This window comes from Desmodus rotundus, chromosome 13, assembly GCF_022682495.2.
Source record: "Desmodus rotundus isolate HL8 chromosome 13, HLdesRot8A.1, whole genome shotgun sequence".
Taxonomy (NCBI): Eukaryota; Metazoa; Chordata; class Mammalia; order Chiroptera; family Phyllostomidae; genus Desmodus; species Desmodus rotundus.
This window is the reverse complement of record NC_071399.1, coordinates 27990744-28011462: the sequence shown is the minus strand read 5'-3', so window position 1 is coordinate 28011462 and position 20719 is coordinate 27990744. Positions and strand designations below refer to the sequence as shown.

General features: G+C 49.6%; 1 protein-coding gene across 1 annotated transcript in view; it reads left to right on the top strand.

Annotated features, from left to right (window-relative positions):
• TFDP1 (transcription factor Dp-1) overlaps positions 1–20719 on the top strand; it is a 43280-nt gene that overhangs the window by 8977 nt on the left and 13584 nt on the right. The window contains exons 3-4 of the mRNA XM_053916304.2: positions 10434–10500; positions 19303–19409. Coding sequence (XP_053772279.1) covers positions 10434–10500; positions 19303–19409 — 174 coding nt within the window. The remainder of the gene's footprint in view (positions 1–10433; positions 10501–19302; positions 19410–20719) is intronic.

Here is a 20719-nt window from a genome sequence, read left to right as displayed (position 1 = left end):
CAGTTAAATCTTCAGTTTGCACAAATCCGGATGATGTGATAGGATAAATTCTTGAAAGTGTAATTCTGTGTGGATGTGTGTGAGCGTGCCAGGATATCTGTGGGCATGCGAGCACAGGTGTGATACAGCACGTGTGTGCACTGGCTCTTTAAGAGCGTTAGACTGCTTTCCAAGATGACCGTACCAGTCTTTCCTTAGCCCATCGCAGGGTGCACTGCCTTTTCACCGTCGAGTCTCCTTGCCAACACCGGGTTTGAAGATAGCCATTTAAAAACCCACAAACTTGCTCCATTCAATAGGTGAATTTTAAATGCTGTTTTGTTTTAGTTTTTTTAGAGAGGCGGGGAAGGGAGAGAGAAAGAGAAGGAGAGAAACATTGATGTGAGAGAGAATCATCAATTGGTTGCCTCTCCCATGTGCCCCGACCAGGGATCTAACTCGCAGCCTCCTCATGTGCCCTGGCTGGGAATCGAACTGTGGCCTTTGGTTTACAGGACGGTGCCCAGCCCACTGAGCCACGCCAGCCAGAGCTAGTTTGCATTTTGGGTTTAGAAGTTGAATGCTTTCCTTTTAAAACACCGAATGTTTGAACATTCTCCTGTGATGTTGATTTGCATCCACTCTTTATAGATTAAGGCAATGTTCATTGTTTCACAGAAAAATGTTAACGTTAGTTTGCTTTCGTCATACAGCAAGAGCTGCAACTGTAAAGTCGCTTCAATATAAACCCACAGAGAACACACCTCGGATTTTAACGTTGACTACAGATAGTCTTTAAGTGCAATAGTTTAAATGTTTTTCCTCCACCTGAACAATTAGTATATATTTAGTTGTTCACCTTTATTCAGTGTGATCATCAGGACGTTTGAGGCCCAAGTTCACAGTCGTCTGTGTCCTTGTAGCTTCTTGGCCGAACGATTGCAGCAGAGCGTAAGTACGGCCCGTCGGATCTCTCTAGCTGTTTCGTAATATCTCACTTCCTTGTGCAAAAGTATTAATGACATGGAGTGCCTGGTACGGGTCTTATTTTTCTGTCGTTTCATTTGCTTTTCAGAAACATCAGGGTTTGAGTGAAAATGTCTTATGCCACCTGTACTGATAGAACCAAAATCTTATTTTGCAGGGAGGAGGGGTGAAGAGGGAGATGTTTACATGAGAGTTCAACTTCTGACTTTGTCCCATGGCTGAGCTCGGGAATCAGTAATAAAGCCACACTTACCTTTCATCTGGCGTACTTTTAGATTAATCCACATAAAAAGGTTATTTATTCTTGGAGGATGTTAGTTATTTTGAAAATCTGTCTTTTTTTAAATTTGGGTGCCCTGTTTGAAATGATGCGCAGCATAAAAGGTGCATGACTTAATGCCGTCCGGATAGGTAGCGTCCGAGCTAAGATGGCTGTGGGGAGCCTGTTTCATCCTCCTGGTGTGCCCCTCCCCCAACTCGCGCGTGCAGCCTGGGCAGGAGGGAAGTCAGAAAATTAAACAATCTCGTGGGGTTTTGTAACTCCGGAGCGCTTTGAAATCCTATCTGTAGACTTAGGTGCTGCAGAGCACTTCCAGGCCGGAAGTGGAGCCTAGCAGAGACGCCTTTCTCCCACGGATGTAACCCCTTCTTTTCTTAACAGACTGTGAAGTGGCTTCTGTGGAAGCTGCACAGCCGAACCTTCCTTTGGGACGGAAAGGATCAGGAGTCAGTTAGTGTGCAGGTGGGTTTCTTTGGTGACTGCAGGCCCCGCGCTCTCATGCAGTGATGGGGGCTTCACCTGCTCCATCTCATCGGCCTTTGTTGAGGTGCACTGTTGACAGGTGTGGGCCACGGTCCTAGAAACCCTACCTAATCTGCATTTTATTTATTTTTAGAGAGAGGTGAAAGGAAGGAGAAAGAGAGGGAGGGAAACACATTGATGTGTGAGAGAAACGTCGATCGATTGCCTCTCACATGCACCCTGACCGAGAACCTGGTCTGCAACCCAGTTTTGTGCCCTGATTGGGAATCGATCTGGTAACCTTTTGGTCCCCAGGCCAGTGTTCAATCCACTGAGCCACACTGGCCAGGGCTAGTCTGTATTTTTTGAGCACTCTTTCCCCTGGGAAGGGAAAGGGCCAATGGTGGCAGGATGTGATGTTCTTGTCACAGCTCTCTGACTCTTGCCGTCTGCCCACCTACACCCCATGCAGCACTCAGACCCGGGCCCAGTGGGCTTCAGGAGCCTTCCATGGGGGCTGTGGGGGAGCCATGATCCTTGTTTAAGCTCCTGGCCATGGCTGACTTAGTTTTTGTTAAAAAGGGAGTTAGATTCTTTGTAAAAGGGAAAAAATTATGCTGCAATAACTTTTCCAGTAGAGAAGTCGGATTAGTGTATTGTTATTTTCAAAATTAGCTAATAAAATAAATATACTAGATGAGCAGAAAAGGCCTCCGCCTCTGGTTGTGTTACTCAGGGGGAACCCCAGGCAGGCCTGGACCCTTCCACCCTCCATGGAGCGGTGGGGTGTGCCCGAGTGTGTGCGGAGCCACAGCACCATGGGTGTCCTGGAGACTTCGCTGCAGGACAAAGACGGTCATTCCAAGTGGACCTATACTGCCTGGTTCTGAGTCCCAGCTCTGCCACGTCCTGTGGTGTGACCTCAGGCAGGATCTTCACCAGGGCTTGGCGACTCATCTATAAAATGAGGTAACAAGCGTACTTGTCTCTCAGGTAAGCAAAGATTAAAGGACCAAAGGCATCGCATGCTTGGCCAGGCCCTGGCAACTCTTGGACGGGCTCTAAAGAGTGAAAACAAAAGCCTCTAAAGAAATGTGGACAGTTCATCACAGGCCCGGGCCTCTGAAATACGTTTCTTGGCCGTGAGTAGTTGGTCTGATCGGCGCTCCTGGGATAGACCCTACTCCTAATACGATCAAGGGGGTTGGCTCCTTACTAGGGCCTGAACTCAGGAGTGAAGTAGGCAGGCCACCAGAGATGGGGTTCGGGGAGGCACAGGCCACAAAGGGGACACTGCTTCACCGCTGAGTACTCACCATGTGGCCTGTGTTGCCCCTGCTGCCTGCTTCTGTTACCATCTGTCTGCAGACAGGTCTCTGCCCATCCCATCTGCAGCTTGTCCTGGCTAGAATTTGGAGGAACCCCATGGGTGATGTGCAGCCGGGGCTTACCCCAGAGCCAGACCTGCTGGAGTGGGCTTCGGTGGACAGCACCTCTGACACCCCAGGCTTCCCCTTCAGGGTCTGTGGCACAACTGTTAGGAGGGTAGACATGGGACAGTTAAACACAGCATGGGCGTGGTTTCAAGAGAAACACTCGGTGCAGCCGTCTCATTGGTTCAGCCTTTGTCGTAAAGAACAAGAAATAATGTTCCACTGAGGAGCGATTTCCATATAAATCAGATCCTAGCCTGCTTACGTGTCCCCTTACTGTCCTGGAGAACAGTCCCGGCCACGCAGCAGGTGAGGGCGTGGTGCGTGCTGTTCAGAGCTGACCCAGTGCAGATCCGCCACGAAAACGCCAGAAAGTGGGACATATGCAAATAGTTAAAAATGGTTTTGGAACCATGCTGTGTTTTTCTTCCAGGCAGTTTTACATTTGTGCCTGTTCTGGAATAAACTTTTTCTGGCAGGAAAGTGAGAGTTAGATGATGACCAAAGAACAGGTTATGGATTGGAAGAGCAGATGCCGTGGCTCGGTCTGCTGCTCTCTAGGAAGGATTGCAGTTGGGGGGCGAGAGATACTGAGCCCGGCAAGAAACAGAACCTCCGGTTTTGGCGTGAGCAGGAGGCAGTGCCTGTGCGGTGCGTTTTGGAGTGGGCGGAGAGTAGTATAAGTGATGCAGCATGTGACTGACCTTCAAGTCCAGCTTGGCCGGCAGGAGTTGGATGGAAATGCTAATTGATACTTCACTCTGCAGAGGTAGGCTCTGATGGCAGAGGCAGGAGGCCAAAGGGGGCGCTACTGCAGAGGAAACAGAATCCTAGCTTTTCAGAGCCAGAGGAGATGAGATCTCCAAATCCAACCAAGGAAAAAAGGGACCCTAGCCTAGGCTGTTCATTGGGTCCCTGTTTTGCTCATGGTGGAGAAAAACAGCTGTAACTTGTGTGTTAATTGCCGATGTCATAGCCCCCAGCAGAGAGCTCAGTCTCACCTGAATTTCAGACATCCTGGCGTCTCATCCCCCTGTTGGCACCAAAAGCAAATCCCTTCCTTCCCCTCCCCTTGCAGCCTGCCACACCTGTTCCTCTTCCTTTCCTCTGAGTCTGCGGGAGTTTGTAAATTTAACTGCTACCTCTTGTACTTCCCCTCACTGATGGACTTGAGATTTTCTCCAGAGGACGTGGATTTCATGTGGGGGAAGGGTTGGCCTTTGTCATTTCTTCTCCACACTGTTGCTTTTCTGCTCCCTGGCGGATCTGCCCTGCCTGTGCATCAGAGCCAGCCGTGACCTTCCGTCCTTCCCTGTCTACTCATTGTGGTTGGGGCCTCTGCTCCGTTGGCTCTTGCTGTCATCTTGATTTCTTTTTGGCTCTCTGGCCCTTCTGTTCCCCTCTGTCCACTCTGTCTCTGGGCCCCTCTTCCACTGGCTTTCTGCCCTCTTGGTTTCCTTTCCATGGGTGCCCTGAGGGGTCCAATGGATGGCTTTCAGCCTCCATCCTCATCTCCTCCACATCACCCTTAGATCTCGTTATCCTTGTGACTCTGTGTCCTTTGTTAGAAAATGACAATAGTCTTATGGTTTATTTAATTACAAAAATACACTACGTCCTCACTTAATGTTGGCGATAGGGTCTGCCACGTGAAGTGAAGTGACACGTAATGAAACCGTTTTTACCGTAGGCTGATTGACGCACACAGGACTTAAGCTCCTGTGGCATCGTGCCAATGTTACAACTAAATACATGGGTGAGATGTCATTGTTCGAGGGCCTGTTGCCTAGGGCTTACTTAAAAATTCTAATGGCGTCAGAAGGTCATAGTCCAGGGTGACTGCTATTATTTCATTTTGATGATGATTTTACAGGACGGTGCCCTAGGTGTGTGTGTTTAAAGGTACACATGTGCATTGTACAGCTTTACGTAAGTGAACACATACGTCCTGTCCCTGCTATTTTACTCCACAAGTCTGTCCTAGACTTTTTCATGTTGGTAAATGTATTGTAGATAATTAAAAAAAAAAACCAAAACTTGTGCGGAACATTTCAAACATACACAGGAGTAGAGAGAATGTGACAGTGACCCCTGTATCCCTGTCACCACCTCAGCCCACGGCTGTCTTGCTCGTCCACGCCTCTCCCCTAGCCAGGTGACTGTGAGGCCAATCGCAAGCATGATGCTACTTCATTAAATATTCTCATGTGTATCTCTCAAAGATAAGAACTCTTTACACGTACCCAAAACAACAAACAGTAATTCATTAGTATCGCCAGACAGCAGGTGTTAGAAGTTCCCCATTTGTCTCACAATCGGTGAGCTGCGTTTGCACCCAGGTCTAACCTGGTGTTTCATTTGGAGGTGCCCGTGTGTCTTTGGTCCCACTGATGGCATTCAGGTTGTTCCAGGCGCTTGCCTCGGTGGTCAGCAGAACTGGGATAAATCCACGTGCAGTGTGGGTTCTCACAATGGCACCTTCTGGGTTGTGTTGTTGCCTCAGAGGCATCGATTTTCGCTTCCCTGTCTTAGAAGGGCTCTGATCTCATCACATAGGTTTAAATATAGATAGTTGTATTAGTTTATTTTGTATTGTTGTCAGCAGGAGCCTTGATCTGAAGCTCCTGTTTGGTTGTTGTCAGATCCAGCATTCTTAGCTTATTTTTTCCACTCTATTCTTTCATACCCTTGCAATCTATATTGTATGTAAGGAGCCTCAGCTCTAACTCAGACTTTTTTTGCAAGCTGCTCCGTCACATTGTTTTGTAATATCACTATGGTGCACTTTCCATGGCAGAGACAAACCCGCGGCAGGTGGCGGATGTAGAAAACAGGCTTGTGCGTGAAGAGTTTCAGAGAGCGAGCTGCATGGTCTCTGGCATCTGGGCCACTCTCCTATGTCAGTTCTGTCACAGTTACCCAAAATGTACTGACCCGGAACTACAACACTGTTGCCCCGTGATTTCTGTGGGTCAGGAGTCTGGCTGCAGTGGGTCCCCCAGCTCAGCACCCAAAGCGGGTGTGCCCTGAGGTCCTGGGGAGAGGAACTGCGTCCGAGCTAGGATTCCATCCCCTGAAGGTTGCTGGCTGGAGGTCGCCCGCTGTTCCTAGGCACATGGGCCCTCCATGGCCCATTCATGTTATCAGAGCAGGTGAGCCAGGGAGAGGGAGAGTGACAGGGAGAGAGAGAAGCCAGCCAGACAGAAGTCTCGGTCTCCTGAGACCTAACCTGGCCTTTGCAGCTTCATTCAGTCACCAGATGGCCCTCACGCCTAATGTGCTTACTGTGAGACCTTTGAAGAGGCCAGCCTCTCCTCTGGGCCGCGGGACGTCTTCAGTCTGGGCTTTGGGGTCCTTGCTGCAGGGGTTTCCTTTCCATGCAAACGCCCTGCTCTCATGGGGCTCACTTAGTGTCTAGTGGAGTGACAGAGGCGATGGAAAATGAGTTAGTAGTCTGTATAGGAAAATGGAAAGTGCACAGAGAGGACTAGAAGCAGGCGGTGGCAGGAAGCATGGGGCTGCACCTGGAGGGGGTGGTGAGGACTGGGGTTGCCAAGACGGGGCATTTGGCTCTCCTGGGTTATGTCCAGCCCTGCTGGTCTCTCACCAGCAGCTGACCACCCCTACCATTCTCACTGGGACCCTTCCTGTATAGACAACCAGCTCAGACCACCTTCCTTTACCTCCTCACCCTAGGCTGTGCCCTGCTGTCTGGGATTGAGGCCTTATCTTTCTGGCAGCCTTCTAAAGGGGTGTGGGCCTGCGGATGGTGCCCGGTTTCCAGGTCTCTGTCGTGCTGAGGAGTTTGCACTTTATCCTGCGGTGATGAGAGGCGATCATGGTCCAGAGTGTTGTAGAAACAGGAAGGACAGATTGGGAAGGAGGAGATCAGTGAGGTGATTCAGAGTGTGGGGGAGATGCATTGGGGGCCTGGCCAGTCTGGCCACTCACGAAGCGGTGTGGTCAAGGCGCCCTTCTCAGGGCTGTCACAGATTAAATCGGTTTGCATTTCTAAAGCCTGGAACGCCGTAAGCACGAGGAAGCTTTGTTCTAAATTAAGTGAAATAATCGTATTCAATTTTTAGTTTCCATTTTTAATTGGTTCAGTTTTTTTAGCAACATTATATATTTTGGGAACATGTTTTACTGTTATTGCTACTTTAAAAAAAAGATTTTATTTATTTATTTTTGAGAGGGGCAGGGAGGGAGAAAGAGAGGGAGAGAAACATCAATGTGTGGTTGCCTCTCACATGCCCCCTACTGGGGACCTGGCCCGCAACCCAGGCATGTGCCCTGACTGGGAATGGAACCAGCTACCCTTTGGTTCTGAGGCCTGCACTCAATCCCCTGAGCCACACCAGCCAGGGCTGTACTATTACTACTAACAGGATACTTTTAGCTAATATAAGAATAATCAGCTTTTATTTTCACTAAATATATCATAAAAGGCTGAGTGTAGTTTTTCTAAGGAAATTAAGGTTAATTATGGGAAATGAGTGCCTTTGCTATTGGTTTATGTTAATATATTTAGCAGTTTGATGTTTCCTTATAGGAAGCTGGGTTTGCATCTTAGCTATAAAGATTTTGTAGAAAATAAGTCCAGTACACTTATCTTAAAATTAATTGCAATTTCAGTAAATGCTTTTAAAAAAATAAAAAACAACCTGTGTTTTGATGCTTGTTATCAAGGAAGTAGCTGCAGGTTACAGCCTCCGCCGCGCTGCAAGATGTAAGGGAGAAACGCGTGGTGCAACGCCCATAATGCTTCTTAAATTCAGTATTTGTGGTTGTGTGATTGAGGTTTTGTACACAAACCTGTCAGAGTGACTTCACGTTGGGAAACCCCAGGGAGGGCTGTACTGGGGCTCGTTTTAGTGCGCCCCCGTGCTGGTAACTGGGTTCCCGGGGGTGTGATGTGCGGCATGGCCTTGGCCTGTCCTGCAGCCTGAAGAACCAGTGGAGAAGATACAGCTCAGAGACCCTGATGCCCCAGCGTGCTCAGGCTCTCAGAGGAGGGGCCGAACGGCCGGAGTGCTGTCCGGGTGTGCGGGCTGCGTGCTAAGGAGACTGGCAACTTGGAATCCAGGAAAGGTTTGCTGTAGGATATGGGCACAGGTGGAGGTAGCCTGGTTTGCGCCACTCATAAATCTTTCTTACACTGGCACCAGTGGACACATTTTTGGAGGCGTCATTAAACTACTCACAGTGACCACTCTGCTGCTGGCCCAGGACCTTCCTGCTTTGCCCACTGACCATCTAGCACCCCAGGAGCCCTCAGAACTTCCTTAGGCCTGGGCAGCCCGGGAGGCTTGGTTGCCACGAGTGGATTTGCAGAGGTTTGCGTGTCCTGCTGTAGTTCTACAGAGACTGCGAGGGAGGTGGGGCTGGTGCTGCTGCCCCCTGTCTGCAGGTAGGGGGCGACAGAGGCCAGGACTTCAAACTCACCCAAGTGGGAGACCCAGTGGGAGGGGGCCCTGGGAATGAAGCAGAGATGTGGGGAGTGAGCAGTCCTCTCCAGGTGACAGGCCAGGTGTCAGGACTTAGTGGGGCGTCTTACAGTTGACCACACATGAATCAAATTAATAGTGAGTTTTTTTTCAAAAAAGATGACAGTAATTTCCTATTATGCTTAGTTGATTCTTGCCACACTTCACCAGTGTCAACGAGTGAGGTATTTATTAGTTTCTTCAGTTGTCCTTTGGGGCTTATGCTCCATGAAGCGGGCAGTGTTTTAGAAAAGCATCATTATGAGAAGGCTGAAGCTGTGATTCTGCCAGGTGGGTCATGGATGAGGATGCTGATAGCCTTTCCATGGGTTTCCGAATTAGTTTGTGTGGGTTTGAGACAGACCCACTATTCTCTTGAATTCCATGTTGTCATAAGTGGTTTAGTGGAGTGTTCTTCAAGGGCCGAGGTGGGGCTTTGCCCAGTGACACTATTGCCACGAGGTCGCCCCTGCACCAGCCACTGTTGGAGAGTGGAGTGGCCCCAGGGGGCGCTGTGCATCTTCGGATGGGGTGGAGACAAAGGTGTCTGAGGGGCCCTCTGTGTCCCCACACAGCCTGGAACAGGCAGAGTGTGTGTCGCATCTGGGTTGGTCTTCAAGCCACAAATGATTTCTGTTACCTTTACAGAGAGCAGAATTAGGAGGAATGCATCTGTAGCCAGGAGGGCGGGGGGAGGCTTGGATTTAGGTTTTATTTGGGAAAATCTGTTGTGCTGTATCTCTGGGCATTTAAGAGTAGGACGAACCAGTATCAAAACGGGTTTAGCTCTGGCTGGTGTGGCTCAGTGGATTGAGAGCCAACCTGCAAACTGAAAGGTCACTGGTTCAGTTCCCGGTCAGGGCACATGCCTGGGTTGTGGGCCACGTCCTCAGTTGGGGGCGTGCAAGAGGCAACCAATCTGTGTATTTCTCACACATTGAATGTTGATGTTTCTCTCAATTTCTTTCTTCTTCCCTTCCCTTCTCTCTAAAAGCAAATAAATAAAACCTTTTTTAAAAACTGGTTTAGATTAGTTGCATGTGGAAGCTAGGTGACCTGCCCTGCTCTGCTAAGATCATCACGTTCTCTGCTAAGATCATCACGTGCTCAGCTGTTGAAAACGAACGTGCTACCTGGCTGACCAAATGACACCAAGTTCATATATTCCCCAGGTTCTTGTTCTTTCTGGAAAGGACTTGTAAAATGTGGGCTATCTAAGATCAGGCGGCCTAGATAAATTATTTTGATTATGACCATTTATGTTTGACAGTTCACAGTCAGTCATATTACACCAAGAAGTTTGAACAAACCTTCAAAAATACATTCAGTGACTACCATTGATGAAAAGCACTTTTTTGTTTTGTTTGGGGGCTCTGACTCACCCGAAGGTCCTTGCTCTGTTCTCAGGCCGAACTACCAGTTTGCTTACAAGACAGTCAGATGAATTTGTACGTCCACCTGCAGTATGCCTTTGCCAGCCTCAGGCGTCACCATTTAAAATATGTGTGCCCATTTAATAAATAAAAGCAGTATTTCATTAATATTTCAAGCGCTAAGCTCTAAAGACTAGAATCTTTAGATGATCTTTTTTATGCTGACCGAAGGTTTGTGGGCCAAGACAGCCCCATGCAGAGGACCCGGGCGTTTCCCCGCACGGCTTTCTGTAGTTGTCTGCATAGCAGTGGCTATTGCGTCTTTTTAACGTGTTCTTTCACACCACCCTCCGACAAGGATGGCGTGTTCACAACTGCAGCTTTCTTGCTCTACTAGCTGTTATATTTATTACAGCTGTCTTGTTTTCTGCAGGCCGGTCTAATTGAAGCCAACGGGGAACTAAAGGTCTTCATAGACCAGAACCTTAGTCCTGGAAAAGGTAAGGGCACCCAGTTTGGAAATGCGCTAAATGTGTTCAGTCTGGTGTATTTATGAATGTTTCCGATAATGAAAGCCCCTTGTTAATGGCGGAAACCCCACTTCAAGAGCTCTCCTGTCCGGGGGCCTCCCAGATGGGCTGGGGAGGAGCAGCGTTCAAAACTCAGACACACCACCTGCGCACGCACATCAGTGGCTGAGTTTATTTTGACTTATAAGTCTCACACTATTTGCAAAACTTGAGAAACTGTAGAAAAGCGTAAAAGAAGGAACACAGGTCCATCTGCAGTGTGCCTTTGTATTGCACTTGTACTCCTGTCCTCCCCACGGACGGGGGCTGGGGGACATGTGCTCTGCAGACGTTTGCTCTGTGGCCAGCACCACTGAAGCAGACGGAAACAACTCCGATCTAAGAGCTCATGGAGCGGTGTACACCTCAGTGCGAGTGAGAGTCTCCACGTCTGTGTGTGTATCGGTAACGGTTCTTTGGGGATCAGCATTTTTCTGCATCACTGGAGTTCGGGGAGGATCAGTTAAAGCCACTTCTTCCCAGGGGTCCCACAGTTTGCAGTTTCCCTCCTAAAAGGGTCATGTGATGAATGTCTGGGCGTGTGTATGTGAGCATGCTGGCTACTTCTTCTGGTAAAGTGGTAGAGGTGGAATTGCTGGATCAAAAAGATACGCACCTTTAAAGTGCTGACGTGTGATGCTTGGCTGATTGTAAAGCTGCGTTGGTGTGGGGCTTTGATATGTCAAGTTTGAGCAAGCCCATTTTGGTACAGCTTGTTAGAACGTTGCTTAGGGGAGACCTGCAGGAGAGCCTGGTTTGTCTCAAGGTGATTTTGCTTGCAGGGATGGATGAAGTCCATGTGCGTGGTTCCAGCTGTCACATCCACTTTATCTGTGTCAGCCCAGCTGGGGGCCAAGAGACCTTGTGCAGTGTTAGGGCTTAGGCTCTGCTTAAGGATCACTTATATCTGATTTTTCTAATGATTGTCATATATAAAATTAGCTTTTTACTTTAACAGTGAGGCCCCAATAAGTGATCTCCTGATGCCTACTCTATGACCTTGTGGGAATTTGAAACTGGTGTGGGGCCCCTCACTTGGTCTTCCAGCCATGTTCCAGCCCCTTCACGTCTGTTCATCTGTCACTGTGAGCACTGGACAGGAGCCCAGCTAGCTCCTTCTCCATCCATATCCCTCCCCCATGAAGCCACATTCCATGCAACTGAGTGAGTCTGGTGTATCATGGGCTGGTGGGCTCATACCGCATCCCCTCTGTGGCTTTGGGACTTACCTTCAGATGCCCATGGAGACTCTCTTCACTCTGCAGAGCCTTGTGCGCACAGCCGCGTGCTGGCTGCCCATGCCCTTGGCCTGCCCCCCTCCAGGGCGCGGCTGATCTCCTCCGCCTCTCGCTCCAGACCTCAGCCCCACACCTGCTCCCCCGGTGTTGCTGGCCCTGGCCTGTCATGGCGGGGCCCTGCTTTTTCCCGGGTGCTTTCTTTTCTCTCTGTCCAGGGATGGAGAGCCCGATGAGGGATTCAGTGTTTACACATGTTTTAAATCTCGATATGTTGTGAATGCTACCATCTCAGATGGCTTGAGTGAAAAATTCAGTGTAAGTAATTGGACGTGTAAAAGTTTCAGAAATTTGAGGCATGACATTTTCTTTTATTTGTTTTTAATCCTTACCGGAGGATATGCTTGTTGATTTTTAGAGAGAGAAACATTGATGTGAGAGAAACATCGATCAGTTGCCTCCCTGGGCACCCTGACGTGGAATCGAACCCGCAGCCTTTTGGTGTGTGGGGTGACACTCCAACCAAGCGACCCCCCAGCCAGGGCAGGACATTTCCTATTAAAGTGACAAAGCAGAAACAACAATGAAAAAATCCACAGACTTTGCTTCCTTGGAAATGATGGAGGTCTTTCGTTCTGGTGTTCACTTTGAATTTCTCTCCAAGTAAGCTTGCTTCTGACCACGCACTGACTGTCTCTTTTTCCTCTCCGACTGAGCTCGCAAGCCAAGGAATTGAACTGGAAAGATCAGAAAATAATAGTTTCTTGACCCTACTGAAATATTTTGGTGCTAGCTGCCTGCACCGTTTAAAATACTTTGCATCCCTCCTGGGTGTTGTCTGGCTTCTCGCAGCCCCTCATCTCACTCGGAGGAGTGTCTGCAGCTCATTTCCCAGCCCTCCTCATCCCACTCGCCTTTGCTGTGCTGCACCCAGGAGCTCTGCTCCCTGGACTGCGTGCCTGGACCTCCCTCGTCCTCCTGCCAGGCCTGTTTGGTTGCCTTGTGCGTCATGGACTCCAGAGCCGCCCCTCCATGGCTCTGCGGGCTTCTCCCTCTGCTGCAGCAGTTCTGCTGGGACCGGTGTGGCCTCCTGGGTGCTCTGGGCTCCTTTTCTTCTCCTGAGGCCCTGTCCATCCATCTCAGAGCCATATTTTTGTTGTGAGAAGGCACAGGACGACCTCTCCATGACCTGCTCAGCTCTGCCCGTGCCCACGAGGGGAGGGCTGCCACGTTTCTCTGCTCCTGTCAGAGAACCAGTGTGCAGCAAGTGGAGCCCTCTGCCGGTCCATGCTGGTCTGGCCACCTGGGGCTTGGACAGGAGGGAGCAGGCCCAGCCTGTCCAGCCCCGCCCTTGTGCCCAGACAGACGGGTTTCAGCAGTAGCTCCCTTGTGCTTCTGGTTCATGGGCTTTAGGGTAGTTTTAAGTGGTGTTGTACTAACTTGAGCTGCCACTTTGGGTTATTTATTAATATTTCATTAGATTGAGGAGCCCCATGAGCAACACACTGGGATGTCATTTGATTCAGTGGTCACTGTGGGCACTTCCTTAGGGGCAGTTGGCAAAGGCTTGGAGTCACAGTGAGTAAGGCCCAGACCCTCCCACGAGCTCGTCTGGGAGCCCAGGGGAGAGGTCAACAGCGTGTCCTGGAGAGTCAATCTCTCTGGAGTGACTGAAGAGCAGCAGCTTGTTCTGTGCAGTAAGGATGGGATGGTCCTGAGGAGGATACCGTGGTCCAGGCCGGGATGGAGGCTGGGGCATCAGTGGTGGGGACTGGGCTTGCTTTCTGCCCTGCACCTTGTACCCGTGGGGCTAGTTCACTGTGGCTCCCGGGCCCACCCACAGGAAGTTCAGGAGCAGCAGGCCAGTGCCTGAGTATTGCCACTTCTTGGGAACCTTGCTGCTCTCAGCTGAGAACCCGCACCATCCTGAAATGAGTCCAGACCCAGCATCCAGCTCCCTCCTCGTCTGCGCCTCCCGGAGTCTGGCTTTGACTCACTTCCTTGCAGCTGGGTCCTGCTGCATTCCTGCTGTGGGTCCTCTTGCACACTGGGGTTCTTGTCCTAACTCCACTCTTAGTCACTGCCTCCTTGCACCACCCTCCTCCTGGCCACTTATATCCCTCCTTTTCTCCTGCTATGTTTCCAGACCCCTGTATCAGCCAGAGTTCTGCAGAGAGGCAGAGCTGGTGGAAAGCATGTAACATACACATATGGAAGAGGTTCTGAAATTTGCAGGGGCTGGAAACGGAGGGGCTGGGGCTGCAGTCTTGAGGCAGAATTCCTTCTCAGGGCAACCTCAGGTTTTGCTCTCAGGGCCTTCAGCTGGTTAGATGGTTTATATAGGTGTTCTTCACTTAATGTCTGTGATCATCGATGCTCATCATGTCCACAAAGAGCTTCTAGAGCAGCCCCTGGGCTGGCGTTAGATTGGATAACTGGGGTCTAGTAAGTGCTTCAGCACACTGACACATGAAGTCAACCATCACCCCCATTGAGACTCAGAAAGCTTTATTTCCCCCAGAAAAATTCACTGAACTCACAGCCTTTGCATTCACAGGTCCCAAAGACAAAAGCCCCAGTGCAGAGTTTTAGACAATAAATTCTGTGCAGTTTTAGTTGTGACAGCCACCTGGGCTGCTTCTGATTGTTTGCTCCTGGCTGGAACACTGTGTGAGCCTTTGCACGCACACTTGTTTGGGTGCTTCCTGCAGACACTTAGGGGTGGAAACTAGGTCACAGGGCGGCTGTGCATGGCTGCATCATTTTGCCTCCAGTCGGTGCATGTCCTCACTGGCGTCTGGTGTCATCAGTGTTTTCAATCGCATGTGTCCTAATCGGTCTTTCCTCTTACTCTCTTCTTTCCTGTGGCCTCGCGCTGCTGGAGGGAGTCTGTTGAGGGCCAGGCCCATCTTCTCACCCTTTCTTCTCAAGGTTCTTACTCGGGTCTTTCTTCCAGCCAAGTGGTGATGGGGCTCAGGCAGCCTTCCCCCACCACCCAGGCGCCCACACAACCCTTCGTAACGGCCTGCTCCCTGACCGTCCCCTGAGCAGACCTGACCTTGGACTGCAGCTCAAGTGTGCCCTTCCTCCTGTACTCTGTATCTCTGCCTGCACTTCATCATGCTTCCTGTCTTTTCTAACGGAAAAGTTCTCATTTGTCATACAATAACATATGCTCACCTCCCCCCGCCCCCGACCGTACCTGTTTGAGTGTGTATGTGCCCTTCAGGGAAGACGTTTCTACACCTGGTGTCCGTGCCTGTACTGCTTTGAGACGTGGTAATCCTCTCCACGCTGCTGTGGAACTTCAGGGTTTTGTAGCTGGGCCATTCCCATCAGTTTCTAATGTCACTTTTTGTTACCTGGCACTTTTTTGATGGAGAGCTGTAATACCTATTGATTGACTACTGACAAACCTGTCTTCTTCCTGGATCGCTCCGAGGCCCCATGTGCTAGGTGTGTGTAGGCCCCGTCTTTGGCTCCTGGGAGGCCGGGCCCATCTCCACGGGCTCTTGCTTCAGCCCGGACTGTTGCTTCCTGCATCTGTCTTTGTCCAACTGCTAAGAGGGCGTTCTCCTGCGATGCATGTCATTTCCCTCTGCTTCCGTATTGTCTTTCCACTTTAGGGCTCTGAGGAAGGAAGATGAAAAGCTAGCGGTGCTGGGTGGCTGAAAGCTGAGTGTTACTTTGTAATCCTTGAGATGTGGTAACTGAAGCCTCCAAATGCACACAAATGTGCACACACATACACATGGTGGGTAAATTCGAACCGGTCTTTCTGCAGTGGTCAGGAGGGGAGCCCAGCTGTAGGAAGGAGTGGCAGAACGTTTGGTTAGCCCCCTGTGATGGCTGTCCTCCCGGGGAACGTGGAGGAGAGGCATCAGCTTGTTCTAGCCTCCTGTCCTCTGTTTTAACCCGAAGAACGTTTACAGCATGATGGTGACCTCCTGCCCTGGGAACCTTGCTCCTGGGCAGGAGGGGATGACTGTTCTTCGATGAAATGCTGACCAAGGAGCAGAAGGCCCACTGTGCGGAGGAGCAGCGGTGTGGAGGCCACCCGGGCTGCCCCCGCTTACACTGCCGTGGCACACCTCAGCCTGGACTGATGGAGGAGCTCCCCACAGAGCCCACTGCCCCCGGTATACCTGGCGGCTGACAAGCAGCATGTGTGTGTGGGTCGGGTGTGGCTGCTGGGGTGGCCCGGGGAGGAAGCCCCTTCTCTGTGCCTAAGAACTGAGAGGAGCGCTGTCTGGCTGTTCTGGAGGCCCCTGTGGGCAGCACCTGCTCATTCGCGCCAGAACCGGGAAGGTCCGCATGCGAGGCAGCCACCTTCTAGTGACCCTTTTGGCCGTATTAACAAGGAAAATATTTGCAGCTAAATGGGCAAAATAGTAACTCTTAAAACATTAGGTTCTTAAAACTTTAAATTGGTTAAAATTATTTTCAAGAAACACTAAGCCTTATGCTTTCATAATTTAAGGTATCTTAAAACCTATACATATTAATAGAATGTGATTGTGAATTATAAAAATATGCTTATATAGCATTTTTAGAATTCCTTTTTTTAATGCTTATAGCAATTCAGACCATGTATATTCTTAACTCATTTTCTTGCCAAGAAAGGAATTTTCCATTTTATAATGTTATATTTAAAAATATTTTGTTATAGAGTTCTTTTAAAAAAGGTTGTGTAGTACACTTTGCAGTTGAAACCATCTCATTTCCAGTGACTAGATCCCTGGGCTGTGCTGTAATTTAACCCATCTCGTACCTGGAATGGTAGTCTCCTCCCCCAGGAAATAGATTGCTTGTGGCAGTCTTTGTCAGGAAAATGGGTGAAGCATTCTCATTTCTGTGGCCAGGTTAGACAAAATGAAATACCATTTCATTCTTGAGATTGACAAAAACTGCCAAGTCTTACTGAGTCAACAGCTTAGGTGTGTGCATGGTATGTGTGTGTTTGTGTGCATATGTGTGTGTGTGTGCGTGCAGAACAGCCACGAGGAGGCACTGCTGTGAATCCCGTGACAGAAGGTCATCTGGGACCCAGATCCCCTTTGGCACACCTGCAGGAGAGAAAACGCCGGGGAGGAACCCGTGCCCAGTGGTAGGAGGCCCCCCCCACAGCTGCAGCGTTTAGGTAGTAACATGCTGAGAGTATTCTCGTATAATATCTCTGTCCTAATGTTACAGTGGAATTGCATACGGCATTGAAGAAAATCAAGTGGGTTTCTCTATGGTTCAGTCTCAAAACCAGTGTAAACAAAGCTGCCGAATTCCGTCAATACATATTTCACCATCCTAGCTGTAAAGGCCCATGCAGACAGCGCTGACGTTGCACTGGGCCTCAGTTGTGGGCAGTAGGAAAAGCAGTGACAGTTGTAGGCGGGGCCGGGCTGGGCTGTAGGTTAGCGCTGCTGCTCCCGTCTCTCTAGCAAATACAATGAAATGACAACAACAGTTAGTTCTAGGTGTTCTGGGGTACAGTTCTTTACATTTGAAGAGCTGCTCTCAAGAAAAACTCAAGGGCGACACCCTGGTGGGAATGACAGACGGTGTCTGCTAGCAGATGGAAGAAAGGGGCCCCGGACCCCAGGCCCTGGTCCACTTTGCCTCACTGCTCTGCCGTCACCCTGAAACCCCCAGAGTGCTCCTCCTTTCCCCAGCTGGGGTGTCGAGTGGGGAGCCCCCGATTGGGTCTGTGAGCATGTTTTTTATAGAAAGACAATAGCCGTGGTTGTGGGTGGTGTGTGTGTCCCGTGGAGTGTGCAGGGGTTGTGGCCGGACCTGCAGGCCTAGCCATAGAAATCGACCGCCTGGTCCTGCCTCTGGGTGTGCTGGCCGCCACAAATTTGATGCACAGAATAAGCTGTGAGACAGGATGTCCTAAGAACTGCCTGGCCTGCTGATGTTGGCAGAGGCTGTAAGCAGTGACTCAAAGGTCTGTTTTCTTTCTTCTGCTTCACTGAAAATCAGAGGATCACTTGCAAATTAAAAAAAGTTACCTTTTTTAAATGAATCAATTCAGTATCGCTGGAAACTTATTATTTACTAATGTACATTTGAATCTGGAAAGTAATATAGTTAATTGTATTTTAAATCTCAGTGTAAAATAGAATAACTTTATTTTTGTCTTTTGAAATAACTTTAACATACCTAAAACAATTTTCAAAATATTCGCTTTTGTTACGATACACAGGGTGGGGCAAAAGTAGGTTTCCAGTTGTTCATATGGAAAATAATACAATAATTAATTAATAATGATACAGGAATAAACTGTTTCGCATACTTACAACGGTAAACCCACTTTTGCGTCCCCCTGCAGACCTCTGTTTTTCAGAGGAGAATAAATAATTCAAAGCAGATAAACATTTTTACAGAAAATAATTTAAATATTTGTTTTTGTTGCTTAAATACTCGTATTTAGCCACTTGGAGGATGAATATCTGTCTTGGTCAACTTAGGTTATTAAAGAGAAATTACTGTGTTTGTGTGTAGCAGCAAAACTCATTGGTTGTTGAATTTGGAGGAAGTCTGTTCTATAAAGTTCTTTCAAATGCATGGATTGTAAAGGGTTCAGAAATGAAGACTGGGACCAGGCTTAATGGAAGGCGATGCCTTACTGGCTACTTGGAGGTCATTGCGATGCTGACCCGGGTGGGGGAGTTCAGGAAAATGGCAGCCTGGTGTTGCCCCGTTTGAGGCCCTGGCCGCGGAACCGCCACTTCCAAACCAGAAGAGGACAGGCCTGGCTCCCAGCTCGCCCATGTCGGTCTGCTCTAGGGAAACCAGGAGGGTTTAGAGAGGCGTGACCAGACAGGGGTTTCTCCTTTTCTCAGGAGGTAATGGCCCGGAAGTCAACACAGTTCTCGTCGGAGGGTATCTGTTCTGTAATTGTCACAGACCTACATCCATGCCTCTGCGCTCGTCAGTTTCAGACCTCATCGAACCCTGTGCTTGTCCTATGTCAACAAGAAAGAGTGTTTCAGCACTCGGCACTTGCTCGGGACTTGTCACACTTGCTAGGAATTGTATGAGTTAATGACACTGCCCCGCAAGGGATGTCATCACTTGTTGCTTGAAAAATTCGCTCGGTACTCATTGGTTTCGGCACTCGTCACCAGTGACAGAATGAATTAACGACAAGTACCCAGGTGCTTCTCTATGGCCTTTTAAGAGTTCTCTAGGGCCTGTAGTCCCATCAGAACACTCTGTAGATGGGCAGACGGGTTTGGGGTGGGTTGGTGACAACGCCTGGGGGCTCCTGGGTCCCCAACCCCAGAGAGGGGCTTGTTCTGTGGGGGAGCAAGCAGTCATGGCCACGCAGCCCCCTTCAGTTAAGAATTAAGCTTAGTAGAGGTGCGCATTACTGACCTGTAGATCAAAAATGGTAAAAGTGGGGAAAGTAAGGCCTTCCAGGCAGAAGCTTCACTGCCCTGAAACTCACCGTGAACCTTAGTCCAGCAAGGAACTGACCTCTTGTTTCCTTGTGTCGCAGGTGTTGTGTCCTTAGTGGCTGTTCACCCCTCCACGGTAAACACGCTGGGGAAGCAGCTCTTGCCAAAGACGTTCGGACAGTCCAATGTCAACATTGCACAGCAAGTGGTAAGGGGCCCCGGGTAGGGTGGGCTTGTGGTTTCGGGACAGTGCCCCTTAGGTTCCAGCTCGCAGTTTGGAGTGTGAGGCTTGCTTTCGCAGTGTCCCGTTGAATGCTTGCAGTGTTGGGACAGGCGCCGTCCGCAGGGATTTCAGGAGCATTGCGGTTGGAGGGCAGGTAGTGCCCCAGTGCTTCTGTGTTCCACCCTGGCCAGGCTGCTCCCCAGTCGCTGCGGGTTTCCCGCTGGCCCGAATCTGCCCTGACAGGTTCCGTAGGTGTGGCGTGGAGGGCTCTGGTAGGGCAGCGGGGAGTTGTGTGGGGGCTGCTGCACATTGTCTTTGACACCGCTAGGGGCGACGTTAGCTGCTGGGGAGGTGAGGGTGGTGTTGTGTACCGGTCACGTGGGGTTAGGGTTCTGCAGGCTGTCGGGGAACTACATGGCAGGTGTTGGCCTTACCAGTTGCAGGCGGGGACTAGAGGTGGGTCTGCGCTCCCAGACGGAGTGGCTCCCTGCCCCCCTTGTGTAGCAGACCTTCCCCTCACGACTCTTGTTAGGCTGAAGTCCTTCCTACTCCTGGGCCCTGTGCCCCATGAGGAGAGAAAGGTGTTACCGCCTGCCCAAGCTTGTTCACATCCCAGGCCTTGTGTCCAGGTGACCGCCCTCGGCAGGTGTGTGATCGCTCCTCACCACTTGGCCCTTGTCAGTAAGATGTGGCCACGTTTGCGTGGCGGAATACCTGTGGTTGTTCCAGAGCAATAGTATGCAGGCCACATTTGCTACATAGGCGTTTTTCAGTGACTATCTTTTTGATATGTTACATATTCCATTCTGTGTTTTAATTTATGATTCATACTTTATGGTTACTGTACTTTGTAGCAGAATTTGGCTTGGGAATACTTCATTAATTATAGGAACAGTTCTATTTTTATTTCAAGTACAAATAGATAGGAAAATTATGGGGAGATTTTTCTGTTGGTGCACCTTAACTTTGTCAGTCTGAAAGTTAAATCACTGATTTGAATCAAGTGGTTTTGGGTGGACCCAGTAAAGGTAATTCATTCTTTGCAAAATCCCAGCACTGTGTTAAAGCTTATGTCTCTTAAAACTGTATATACCAAAGGATTCGAAATCAGAGGACTGGCTGGTTCTGACATGGGAGATGAGGCTTCATCTTCAGGTGATCAAACCTGGGGCCTGTTAGGCCTTCCCCCTTCGCCTAGTTGGCGGTCTAGGTGTTCAGCTCACAGCTCAGGTGGAGGCGTTTCTTGAAGGGCAAAATTTCCATGTAAAATAGTGAAAATAAAAAAGCAAAGAGAG